Below are 14010 nucleotides of genomic sequence, written 5' to 3'. Positions count from 1 at the left end.
TGATGAATTACATGGATTGTTTTTCTTATGTTGAACCATCCTTGCATACCTGTTATGAATCCCACTTGGTCACGGTGGATTATTTTTTTGATGTATCATTGGATTCTATTGGCCAGGATTTTATTCAGGATTTTTACATCTGTGTTCATGAGAGATATTGGCCTATAGTTTTCTATTTTGGTGGTGTCTTTACCTGGCTTTAGTATCAAGGTTATGTTTACTTCAAAGAAAGAATCTGGGAGAATTCCATCTTTTTCTGTTTTCTGAAATAGTTTACATATTTTTTATTACAGTTCTTCTCTGAATGTTTGATAAAATTAACTTGTAAAGCCATCTGGTCCAGAACTTTTCTGGATGGAAATTGTTTTATTACCTTTTCACTTTCTTCTTTTGTAATGGATCTGTTCAGGTGTTCAATTTTGATTTGTGTCATTTTAGGTAAGTTGTGAATTTCTAACTATTTGTCCATTTCCTTTAGGTTTTCATATTTGTTTGAGTATAATTTTTCATAATTTTTCAATATTAGCCTTTTTATTTTATTTGGTTCTGTTGTGATATTGCCCATTTCATCTTTTATTCAGATTATTTGTGTCTTTTCCTCTGATAATTTTGCTAGTGATTTGTCGATTTTATTGACCTTTTCAAAGAACCAACTCCTAGTTTGTTGATGGTTTCAATTGTTTTTCTGTTTTCTATTTCATTTATTTCTGCTCTAATTTTTATAATTTCAGGTTTTTTAGAGGGTGTTAAGTTTTCCTGCTGTTCTTTTTCAATTTGTTGGAGATGTTGGGTTTGAGAGTCAATGATCATTGTTTTCTTGCTTTTTGATGTGTTTGCTTATTGCTATAAATTGACCTCTGGTTACTGCTTTGGCTGTTTCCCCGAGGTTTTGTTATGTGGCATTTTCATTGTCGTTGTTTGATATATGTTTCAATAAACTTTTTAATTTCTATTTTTATTTCTTCTAGTACTCCGGCCATGTTCAAACAAAGTGTTGTTCAGCTTCCAAATGTATGCTTTTCCCTCCATTATCCTCTTGTTATTTATTTCTACTTTTGTAACATTGTGCTCTGATAAGATGCTTTATATTATTTCTATGTTTTTAAGTTTATATCTTGCCATGTGACCTAAAATGTGATTGATTCTGGAGAATGTTCCATGCACATTGGAGAAGAAGATGTACTGTGCTTTTTTGGGGGTGCATTAGCCTATAAATATCTATGAGACTGAATTGGTTTATTTTGTGGTTTAATTCTTCAGCATCTTTGTTGAGTTTCTTTATGGTAGTTCTATCTTTTCTTGAGAGTGGTGTGTTGAAGGCTCCAACTACTATTGTAGTTTTGTCTCTTTCCTTTTCCTGTTTTGTTAATGTTCATTTTATATATATTGCAGGTCTTTCATTTGGTGCATAAACATTTATTATTGTTATATCTTCTTGTTCTATTGACCCTTTAAGCATTATGTTGTGACCTTCCTGGTCCTTTGTTATGGTTTTTTCATTGAAATTTATTTTATCAGAGATTAATATTGCTATTCCTGCTTTTTTTTTCCTGGTTGCCATTTGCGTGGCATATTTTCCCTCACCCTTTTATTTTCAGTCTTTCTTTATCTTCATTTTTTTTCAGGTGTGTGTCTCTTGTAGACCACATATTGATGGATTTTGGGTTTTTTTATCCATTCTGCTGCTCTTTTTCTTTTCAGTGGTTCATTCAAACCATTCACATTCAGTGTCATTATTGAGATGCAGGGTTTTATTGCTATTATTTTGTTGAGTTCTTTTTGGTGGTGTTAGTTACTTTGGTCCATCCTGCTTTCTGTGGCACCTCTGTAAGAAGGACATCTCTTAGCGCTTCCTGCAATGCTTGTCTTGTTTTTACAAACTCCCTTAGGTTCTGTTTTTCTAGGAATATCTTGATCTCTCCTTCATTTTACTGATAATTTTGCTGGGTACAGTATTCTTGGTTGACAGTTGTGTTCTTTGAGTGTTTGATATATGTCATTCCACTGTCTTGTTCACATGGTTTCTCCTGAGAAATCAGTGCTTAATCTTATCTGCTTTCCCTTATAGGTTACTCTTTATTTCTCCCTTGTTTCTTTCAGATTTCTCTCCTTATTTTTGGTTCTGACAAATTTGACTATGATATTCCTTAGGTGTTTGTCTTTTAGGGTTTAATTCTATATGGTGTTTGCTCTGCTTGAATATATATTCTTTCATTCTTCATTATGCTTGGAAAGTTTTCCTCTAGTAATTCTTCTAAAACTTTTTCGGCACCTTTACTTGCTTCTTCCTGTTCTGGGATTCCAATTATGCACATGTTATTTATCTTGATGGTGTCTACATTATTCTTAGGTTTTCTTCTTTTTCATTCCTTTTTGATTCTGCTCTTTGCTTTAGCAGATCAGTGGTGACAAATCTATCTTCTATCTCACTGGTTCTGTGTTCCTTCTCTCAACTCTGTTCATCATGTTGACAGCATCTGAAACATTGGTCCTCATAGTTTGAATTGTGGTTTCTTGTTTGTCCAGGGCTTCTAATGCCTCATTTGTTTTATCTACATTGTTTTGGATTTTTTTTAAAGCTCCTACTGGTTTTTCCTTGTGGTGTCCTGTAATTCTTCAAGTTTGTCTTTCATCCATTGAAAATATCCAATCATTGTTTTTTTAAAATTCTGTGTCAGAAAGTTTCATCAGACTTTCTGGCTTCAGGAAATCCATTAATACTGTGCCACTTTTTAGGAGTGAAATCTTGCTTTGAACTTGTGTAGGAGATGAGGTAGATTGCTTCCTTTGCTTTGGTAGAGTTTTTTGTGTCTGAGGCAATAGTCACCACTCCAGAAGGAGGTGTGGCTGCTACTCTGCCTGGGTTTCTCTCAGTTCAAAAGACAAAAGGTCTGTGAAAGCAGCCTCTTCTGTCTTACAACTGCCACAGTTAGGGAGCCCAAGGTACTCTGGGCTAAAGGCAATTGATGGACTAGATGTGAGGAAACACAAGGCAGAGCACAGAGACCTGATTTGAAAACCTGGAAGCCTTGGTTTTCCCTTTAAAAATGAGCTCCAGCTTTCTTGCTCTCTTCTGATTGGGCTTAACTGGTCCCCTGTGATCCAGTCAAAGAGCACAAAGTACCTCACTCAAGTTCCAGCGTCACTCCTGGTGCATGTCAGGAGTGTTGTTCTGGGCATGAACTGGCAGTGTCAGGACTGGAGTTCTGGGCATATGACTGCGATGATGGGATTGGAATTCTAGGCTCACACTCACTCAGATTCTAACTTTCCTGCTTACCCTGGCATGTTGCTCCCAGATGGGTGCATCAGCAGCTCCCTGCCTGTCGCATACCTGGCAACAGCAAGCAGCTCCCCAGCATGAGCCTGGCACCAGGAAGCAGCTCCCCTGCAGGGGCTTTGCCTCAACAGGCAGCCCCCCGGTGTGGACCCGGTGTCAGCAGATCTTCCAGACTTTTAAAGAATATTGTAGCTTGGAACTGACCCATGGCTGACACTCCAGTGGGTTTTCAGAGGCAGTAAATTGCAAGGGTGGAGAGTGCCCACCTTTATCCCATGGAGCAGCTGATGGATTAAAACCCTACCTTAATCCCATCGAGCAGCTGATGTATTAAAACCATGTGCCTTTAGGTTGGCAGCACAACTCCTTACCATGAAGCCAAGAAGGAGAATACTTTTCAAAGTTTAAAGGGAAAAAAATGTAAAAACATATGCTGTTGTTGCCAAGTCATGCAGTTGATTCCAACTCATAGAACTCTATTGGATAGAGTAGAACTTCCATGTAGTGTTTCTTAGGCTGAAACCTTTATAGAAGTACATTGCCAGGCTTTTACCTCAGGAAGCAGCTGGTGGGCTCAAACCATTGCCCTTTCAGTTAGCAGCTAAGCAGGGAACTGCTGTGTCACCAGGACTCCTTACACATTAATAAACATTCCAACTCTTAACAATGCGCCATCATCTTTCCAAGGCTATAAATATTTTTCTAAAATCTTTATTATTTTTATTATTTTTGTGTGTGTACTGTCAAATTGGATCTAACTGGTCCAGGAGGAGATTGACCCTCCTTCTCCAGCAGAGCATCTGGTGGATTCAAACTGTGTTACCTCTGGGATTGCAGTGCAATTTCTTGCCAGTAGGCCACCAGGACTCCCTAAGGCTATAAATCTTTATGGGAAGACACTGCCTGTATTTTTACAGAGTGGTTGGTGGATTTCAACCATCCACTTTTCACCTATACTTGGACCAGGATGCAGTCATCAGAACAGAACAAGAAAATACTACATAATTCAAGATTGAGAAAGGTGTATGCCAGGGATGCATCCTATTTCCATACCTTTTCATCTGGACTTTATGAGGCATCAGGATTGGAGGAACACTCATCAACAACCTGCACTATGCAGATGACACAAGCTTGTGTGCAAAAACTAAGGACAATCTGAGACATTTGTGCAGAAGGTCAAGGACTATAGTCTTCTGTATGGATTGAAGCTCAAAATCAAGAAAACAAACAAACAAACAAAACCCCTACTAGGCTAATTGGCAGCATCATGCTATACAGTGAAGAAATTGAGATTGTAAACAGCTTCAGCTTGCTTGGTTCCACAATCGGCACTCTTGGTACCAGCAACCAGGAACCCAAACGATAAATTGCATTTGGAAAATCTGCTGTCAGGGACCTTTCCAGAGTACTAAGAGCAATGACATCAGTCTGGAGACTAAGGTGAACCTGATCCAAGTCATGATCTTCTTAATTACTTGCTATGCATTTGAGAGCTGGACAATGGATAAGGATAATAGAAGAACTGATGTCTTTGAGCTGTGGTGCTGGAGAAAAGTACTGAATATAACTTGAACCACTAAAAGAACAAACAAGTCTGTCCTGGAGAGGGTGAAACCAGACTGCTCCTTGGAGGCAAGGATTTTGAAGCTCCTTCTGAGCTACTTTGGGCATGTTGATCAGTCCTAGACATCATACTTGGAAGGGTGGAGGGATAGTGCAAGAGAGGAAGACCCTGCATGAGATGTATTAAGTCAGTGACTACTGGGGTAATAAGGTAGGTGTGTCAAAGACAACGAAAAATTGGTTCAGGATAGAGCAGGGTTCAGAGGTATTGTACATAGGATCCCTATGAATCACAAGTGACTTGATGGTGCATAACAACAACAAACTTTTCACTTAGATACACTTTATGCACTATTAGAAATTATATATATATACTAGACATTATATGTATACATCTATATGTTTATGTGCTTAAACTTTTTCTGAAAGGATGCCCAAGACACTGTGAATAGGCAAGAAAGGGGCTTGTATTTTAATTCTGTTGAATTATTTGCATTTCTCTTTGCATTGTCATCCCAAAGACATGCAATTTTAATCTATCAGTTGTTCCATGGGAGAAGAATGGGCACACCTCCTCTCATGTAATTCACTGCCTCTGAAAACTTGTTAAAGGATCAATAATGAGTTGTTTCCTCCTTGAGGGCACACAATAACACCTTATTGCATCTCAAATTTTCAACTAACAATTGTTTACAAAATTTATTGTCACCCCTCCCTACCTTACGGTAATATTTGTCTTCAGCATTTCTTATTTGAGAAAAGACCTACAGACTAATTTTGTTGAGCTTTGTTTTATCACATTTTGTTTTGCTGCGCTTCACAAATACTGTATTTTTCAGGTTGAGCAAGTCTCTTGTCAATACTTTTCCGAAATGCATGTGCTCACTTTGTGTTTCTGTGTCACATTCTGGCAATTCTCACAATATTTCAATTTTTTTATAATGCTATCACACACCAAACCCACTATTGTGAAGTAAATTCTAACTCGTGTTGTTATGTGCAGTGGAACTGAATGCGACTCATAGCCACCTTTTGACAATAGCTCTGAACCCTGCCCAGACCCTGAGCCAATCTCATTGTTTCTGACACACTTTACACAGGGTCCTTCTCTCCTGTGGGATTCCTCCATCTTTCCAAACATCATGTTCTTCTTCAAGGACTGGTCCCTTGTCTCCGTGGAGCACCTTTATTTCATTCTCTCCAGGACAAAGCTGTTTGTTTTCTTGGGAGTTCATAGTATGTTCTCCAGCACCACAACTCAAAGGCCTGGATTCTTCTTCTGACTCATAAACACTTTCTTTTATGAGACTGAAAATTTTTATAGGAGGAGACTACTCATCTTTCTTTCATAGTGACTATTGGATATGAATTGCTGATCCTTTGGCTAAAGCATAATACATTATGGACTGCATCATAATGGTACCTTAATAGACTACAGTATGTGGTACATGAAAGACCTTTGGAGGCCTAGACAGTTTTGTGCTGTGCTGCTAATTAAAAGGCTTCATTTTCCTGGTGGTTCAAATATAATAGCCAGTCTGTGAGAGACAGATGATCAGTCTCCTCCAGTTAAAATGTACATTCTCTCAAACTTGATGAAGGATCACTATTCCCCAGAATCTACTCAATGGAGGGTCACTACTCCCCCGAATCTACTCCATGGCAATGAATAGTGTATATGCCCTCGGGAACAAACAACAAATTTAACAGCAATGAGCATATGAATTTGAGTGAATTATTGTGATATTCATTTTATTATGGTGGTCTGACATTGAACTCATAATATTTCCTAGGTATTTTTATTCTGATAAGAAGATACCATGAATCTGTTATTGTTAGGTGTTATTGAGTCTACGTCTATTCACAGCAACTCTATGAAAAATAGATCTGGTCCTTGTCTATCCTGCACCATCCTCATGATCTCCAAACCTATCGTGCCAATCTATTTTCTACTAATCAATCGATCTCTCTTCTTCCAGGTTGTTTTTTTCTTTTTCTGACTCTCTACTTTTCCCAGCATGGTAGCCACATAGTTTCTGAGGGATCTTTGGACTCCTATTGGGAATCATCAGTGTTCAGGATTTCAAGGCATTTACCAGAAAGCTTGTGTTCCATTTGCAAGTGGCTTTGTAGCACTTCTAATTTAATTGTTGTTGTTGCTGTTATGTATCAAGTTGTAGCTGACTCAGAGCTGACCCTTCAATGAGTTTTCAGAGGCAGTGAACCAGAAGGGAGATGATTGTCCATCCTTCTCCCATAGAGCAGCTGGTGGATTCAAACCACATACCTTTGAGCTGGCAACATAATTCCTTAATACTAAGACACAAGAGCACCCAGTTGTAATGTTAGTAGTCACAATGAGTTGACTAAGCTGGAGTTTAAGTCTTGAGGAAGGAGAAATAGAGATAAAAACTATTACAAGAGTTAAAGATAATTATTTTCAGCAACACTCCCTTCAACATGGAATTTTTGTCCCTTCTCTCACCATCTTCAACTGGTCAACAGGGAATAAAAATAATTCAGGCTTTTATTTCCTGAATTATAGCAAGTGGTGGGGAAATGTACAAGAAGGTACTATATCAAGGTGAGTCCAGTGAAAACTGATGTCTCTAAAGTTAATTCAGTTGCCATGAAGTTGAAATTTCTTTAAGGAAATTCATATCATTCATGTCTGAGGACAGTACACACAGAATTTTTTTTCCCCCCAAGGAAAAGAAAAAGAATCAATTAGAAAAATAAATACCACATCTGTGACATAAGTTAGGACACCAGATGTTTTATTTCATAGACAAACATGAAACAAACTAATAATGAGACATTCAGACTCCATAAAGCTAAGAACCTATTTTTATGAGAAAAGCTGTAGAGACAGTTAAACTTGTATTAAAACCTTATCGCTTCCTTGGACAAATCATCTGAACTTTCCTAGATTTTGGTTTTTTCATGTATAACATACTGATAATCTATCTATCTATCTATCTATCCTTAAAAGAATACTGTGATGATGAAATGAAATGATATATGACCATTAATAGAGTTTTAAAGATTCAAAACCCATGTTTCACACCAAAACATTAAAAATTCATCAAAGCTTTTAATTCCAAAGATGTCTGGGTTGTACAGGTAGTGTTAAGGTGCTTGACTTCTAACTTAGAGGTTGGTAGAAAGATTATAGCCAAGAAAACTCCATGGAACAGCTCTACTGTGTAACACATATTTCCAGTGTCAGGCATATTTATGATCAACTTTCTAGTCACTGGGGCTAAGCACTCTTGTTGATGTCAGATGTTCTGAGTTGAGTACTACTCATAATAACCCTAGCTCTTAGAAGCCTACTAATCCTTCAAATTATAAATTAGACATTTTTGAGGCTTCCTTTTCCATCATTAGCTTAGGAAGAAGGGGTAAGAAAACTTGTTAAATTCAGATAACTGCACTAGTAATGAACTACTAATATTGTGTTTCAAAATGGCCTTTTTGTGAAAGAATACTCTAGGTGTGAATTGTAAGGAATTCACAAATGGCCCAGTGTTGTGGTCAGGGGTGCGTTCATCATATTGGGACTCTTGAATACCTTTTTTCATGATTGTTGTTGTGATCCGTCGTGTCAGAACCACTAGTTGACCCTCCAGTGAGTTTTCAGAGGCAGTAAATTACACAGGAGGAGATTGTTTCTCTTTCTCCTGTGGGGAGGTGGTGGATTTGAATTGTGTTTCATTGAGCTGACAGTGTAGCTCCTTACCACTAATCCACCAGGGCTCCCTAAACCCTCAATGGTTAATGAATTCTAGTGGTATAAACAGTTAAGTACTTATCTCTACTAAAGGAAAGGCTTTTCAATTAGCAACTGAATAACTACTAACTCTACTACTAACTCTCTGAGTAACTCTGAAAGAATTGCAATCAGTGAGTAAAAGAATGAGGTACCTTAAAAGAAAGACCTGATAATCCACTTTCCAGAAATCACAGCCTTGAAAACCTGATGAAGTTCTACTCTACAACACATGGGGTCATTAGAGTTGGGATAGACAAGATGTAAGTGGTGCTTGTAGCAAACTGTGTTGTTTCCAAGAACTCCTGGGTTCAGAGATAATCCTTCAGGAGTGAGAGGAATGCTAGAAGGTTAGATTTCAATCTTCTATAGCACAGTTCCATTTTGAAGTATTATACAATGGAGAACTGTAATTTTAAAAAGAATTTTCTGTTGATAAAAAAAGTTTTAAAATTACTGACATAGCTGAAGATGCAGAACCCAAAAAGATATCTTACCGCAACACAAGAACTGATTTGTGATCTGCTATACCAGTATGCTCCAGGCTTTCCTCATTAAGAATATGTCATATAGTCATAGAAATTGTGCAAAATGAAAGGAACAGCCACAAAAGAGTATATGTGCTAGTCATCTCAGTACGTGACAGGTGTGGGAGAACTAAACAAGTGATTTTTCTTTTTCTTTCTTTCTTTTTTTTTTTCTGATTCTAAGCCTTGAGCAAGTTGCATAGTTTTGTGATGTACAGAATATAATTTACCACAGTGATGTTCAGTTTTTCCCCAAGGCAATTTTAAACAAAAGACTATATATTTCTCTCATTAAGCAAATTAACACAGCAATGAAGACAGGTGTCTTTCAGGGTAAGTTACCTGAAAGAAGACAGGCATCTTTTAGGATAAATTACTTACTACTTGCAGCTCCTTAAAGAATCTCTTTAATTATTTTGTTGATGTGTATTATCAAGTTGGAACTGACAAAAAATCACAGGGGAGAAGATTACCTATCTTCCTCCCACAGAACAGTTAGTAGATCTGAACCAAGTACCTTTGTACTGGCAGCATAATTCTTTGCCACTAAGCCACCAGAGCTACTTCTTTAAAAATGAAGTCACAGAAAAAGTTTATGATCCATCCCTCTAGCAAGATGTGCCATTATCCAACTTCTACTGCATATAGCTACTATGCATAAAAGAGGTGACCAGATGAGTGCTATAATAAAATTATAACCAATTTAAACACATTCTGAAATGACATTTTTTAAGCCAGAATTTGGGGATGATGGGTTTTATAGTTCCTTTCAAACAGTAAAAGAAAGATTTGAAAGGAGCAGAAAAATGGGTGGGCTGGTATGTTTTAATGGGAAAAAATCTTTAATGTAATCTCACACATGTGCTTCATTTTACCTGAACAATCTTCTTCTATGGATTTACTTAGAGATGTTTAGTTGTATTGCAGTGTTGCACAGTCACAAAATTCACGCACTATAACTGAGATATGTTAGGAAAGAAAATGAATCTCTTATTTTCTTCAATCAAATATCTCAATGAGGAATTAATTAGTAAAGAATTTTTTTAATTTTCAGTTGCCTTTTATCTAAAACTTTGTTGTAGTTTTTGGTTAGTTGCTGTTGTCTGATTGGTTCCAACTTATGGTGACCCTATATTAAATAGAATTAAATGTTACTCCATGCTGTGTCAACATATTCAAGTGCCACGCTGTTATTACTGTGTATTTTGAGTGCTTCCCACCCATGTGGCTCATCTCCTTACAGTCTCATATATAATAGTCTTTTGTTATACATAAGGTTTTCTGTAACTTAATTTTTTTAAGTACATCGAGTCTTTATTCATAGCCCATGTTAGTTTGGGAATTCTATCTAATAAAATATATTCATCAGGGGTGACCTTGCTAGTATTTGAAATACTGGTGGCATAATCTCTAACATAGCAACACTCAAGATACCATAGTAGGACAAACTGACAAATGAGTGAAAAAGTTTAAAAGTTAGTGAGATCTAGTAGGCTGGATTTTAAATGTGGCATCAGGATTGAAGGAAGATTCATCAATAACCTATGTTATGGAGATGACACAACCCTATTTGCTTTAACTGAAGAGGACCTGAAGTGTTTGTTGCAGGAAATCAAGGACTGCAGTCTTTAATATGAATTGAAATTCAACTTCAAGAAGAAAACAACCTATGTTATGCAGATGGCCTGAAGTATTTGTTGCAGAAAATCAAGGACTGCAGTCTTCAATACCGATTGAAACTCAACTTCAGAAAGAAAGATTCTCACCACTGGGCCAATTGCCAGCACCCTGCTAGATGGAGAAGAGATTGAGATTGTTCATAATTTCAGCTTGCTTGGCTCCAGATCAACATTGTTGGCACCAGCAGTCAGGAAATCAAAAAAGGAATTGCCTTAGGGAAATCTGCTATCTGGGACCTCTCCTGAGTACTGAAGAACAATAATGTCAGTCTAGAGACAAAAGTACACCTGATCCAGGCCTTGGTTTTCACAATTACTTGCTATGCATCAGAGAGCTGCACAATGACTAAGGATGAGAGAAGAAGAATTCATTTAGTCATGGTGCTGGAGAAGAGAATTGAACATACTATGTATCTCCAAGAGAACAAACAAGTCTTTCCTGGAGAGGATGAAACCAAGTTTGTCCTTGGAGACAAGGGTTTGAAGCTCTATCTCAAATACTTTGGGCATGTGGCCAGAAGGGACCAGTCCTTGGAGAAGAACATCATGCTTGGAAGGGTGGAGGGAGAGGGCAGGAGAGAAACTCCCCAGATGAGATGGGTTGACAGATCATTGTCTTGGCCTGCCTAAATGATCAGCAGCTGTTTGTGTGATTTCTTCGTCTTGCAGATAGGGTGTGTTATTCTATCCTTAGGAAGATTGACTAGTCTCACCATTAATTGATCCAATTTGATGTCAGAAGATGGGAATATCACAACAAGAAGAGATCAACATGGGAGTGGCAGTGTGAATTGTTGACTTAGCCCATTCTTGCCAGAGGATGAGAAGTTATCTAGATTGAGAGATTATATACTGTAGACTGAGGAAGGAACAAGATGTGATAAATTATTGACCATGATGTTTACTGAGTTTGCATAGTAGTTGTCTGGACTGAGAAGCATAGTGATATTGGCTGGATTTGGGACTGCTGCTAGTTTGTTTAGATGAACCTGGCTTGGGACTGCTGTTCCTGGTAAAATTGGCTTTGGAATTGGTGAAAGTAGGTACAGGAGTGTGGGAAACCAGGTCTGACTTTGTAGATATTACTTTGGTACTGTGGAAGTTGTTGATGGAGACAGTTTTCATTTGTGGGGGTAGTAGAAGCCAGACTCAGCCAACTCTGTGTTGTTCTTGCTCCTTTTTTTTTTTTTTTTTAGTTTGGGATATGACGTTTATTGAGTTTATCCACCAGAGTGGAAATAATGTCTGTACAAAACCAAATGTTTGTTACTGTAACTTCTCAATCACAATTAAAATCCAAAGTTTTTTTTTAAAGCAGTTAACTCAATCAAAACCCACTATTTCAGAATCAAAAGCTTCTTTGAAGCCACAGTAACACTTAAATATGGTTAAGACTCGAATGCAAAAGCTTCTTTGAAGCCACAGTAACACTTAAATATGGTTAAGACTCGAATGCAGAAATTTGGTTGGTTGGAAAACTAATTAAACTTCCAATTTCCTCAAACAGAATTACAAAAAGGCAAAATTGTGTTTTTCATAGAAATAACAGTCCACTGGAATCACCAACACTGGACAGCTGTTAGAGTATTTAGAGTCCTGAGATAAAAAGGAATCCAGGCATCCTTTAGACAGCCTTTTGCTGTCCTTTCTACCCTAACAGATTTGTGGATATGTGGAACGACACCACCACCAGAAATTGTAGCCTTGATAAGAGAGTCCAATTCTTCATCTCCTGGAATAGCAAGATGTAAGTGAAGAGGTGTAATACGTTTTATCTTTAAGTCTTTTGATGCATTTCCAATTCAAGTACCACTGCGGTGAGGTACTCCAGGATGGCTACACTGTACACAGCGGCAGTCGCGCCCACACGTCGATGGCTAGTCGTCCTAGATATCAGGCGTCGATGAATATGGCCCACTGCAAACTGCAAGCTGGCTCTATGGCAGCAGGAAACCGTCTTTGTCTTGGCGTTTTCAGAGTCTTTCCTGGCCTTAACCGCCAGCCGAGCCCGAGAGTGGAAGAGGAACTGAGAGTTTAGGATTACTCACTCTTGGTCCTTTTACAGCACACTGCAGGAGGTATTCTATATATATTCCAGACTTGATTTTTAATGATCTAAAAAAGGAGGTGGGGTGTTTTGTTTTGTTTTGTATAAAAAGAGAAAAAAACTAGCTCAAAGCAAGAGACCAGAATTCAAGACTGAATTCCTTACGTAAGAACTTATTTTGCCTGTCAGCAACTGTGGCCATCTTTATTACTATGCACTAAAAAGATCCAGTTCTTTTCCCAGCACACCTGGTAGAATCCCACTGCCCTGATCTTTTTGAAGTTAGGTGTGCAGAGGAACTTACTTTGGTCAGTAAAATTTTCATCAGTGTGCGAGTTACTGTTACTACTGCAATGGCAGCCATCAATGTTCCAGAAAGTTGGCTGTTTTGTCACTTTAGGTTCTAGGATGTGGAAGGCATGGAGCACAATTCCCAACCAGCTTTGATACTCATGTGACCTGGACAAGAAACAGACTTCTGTCGTGTTAAACCTGAGAAATTTAGTGACTATGATCTATCCTAATACAGAAGCTGATGCTTATCCCTTCTATAGCAAATATTTTTAAATTTTATTTTATTAATTTTAATGAACATTTACAGAGATTTTGGATTTCTATTCATTCTATAACAAATCTTAATCTGCTCTTACATAGATGTTATGAAGAGAAAAATAGAAAAGTGCTTTAATAACTTTAAAAAAGAACTCCTGTGACAATTATTTCTTACAACTATTTCTTTTTCTACTTTTCAGATGAAGATTTTTGACAAAAATCAAGATGGTCGATTGGATCTTAATGACTTGGCAAGGTGAGTAGTGTGGGTATGCTGCCACAGATCAGAAATACCTTTCATAGGGATTTAATATCATCTTGCATCTTTCCCTAAAGGGCACAAATCCAGTCTATCTTGGAATCTTAAAGAATATATACATCTTACCCAATAACTTGCAGTGAATTTGAATTTAGAGGAAACAGGGGTCTTTGAGAAAATAATGAAAATACTTTTCCCAAAGAACATAAAAAGTTTTTTAAAAACTGTTGTAAAATTGTGTTGTTGTTGTTGTTGTAATGTGCCGTCGAGTCGTTTCCGACTCATAGCGACCCTATGCACAACAGCCCTAAACCCTGCTCTATCCTGCACC

General features: G+C 37.6%; 1 protein-coding gene across 1 annotated transcript in view; it reads left to right on the top strand.

Moving 5' to 3' along the window:
• SCGN (secretagogin, EF-hand calcium binding protein) overlaps positions 1-14010 on the top strand; it is a 107911-nt gene that overhangs the window by 49809 nt on the left and 44092 nt on the right. The window contains exons 4-5 of the mRNA XM_006888681.1: positions 3300-3435; positions 13621-13676. Coding sequence (XP_006888743.1) covers positions 3300-3435; positions 13621-13676 — 192 coding nt within the window. The remainder of the gene's footprint in view (positions 1-3299; positions 3436-13620; positions 13677-14010) is intronic.

The sequence above is a fragment of the Elephantulus edwardii genome, unplaced genomic scaffold, assembly GCF_000299155.1.
Source record: "Elephantulus edwardii isolate Elephantulus edwardi_28Jun2011 unplaced genomic scaffold, EleEdw1.0 scaffold00070, whole genome shotgun sequence".
Classification (NCBI taxonomy): Eukaryota; Metazoa; Chordata; class Mammalia; order Macroscelidea; family Macroscelididae; genus Elephantulus; species Elephantulus edwardii.
The sequence above is the reverse complement of the archived record's forward strand: the minus strand, read 5'-3'. Positions and strand labels throughout refer to the sequence as shown.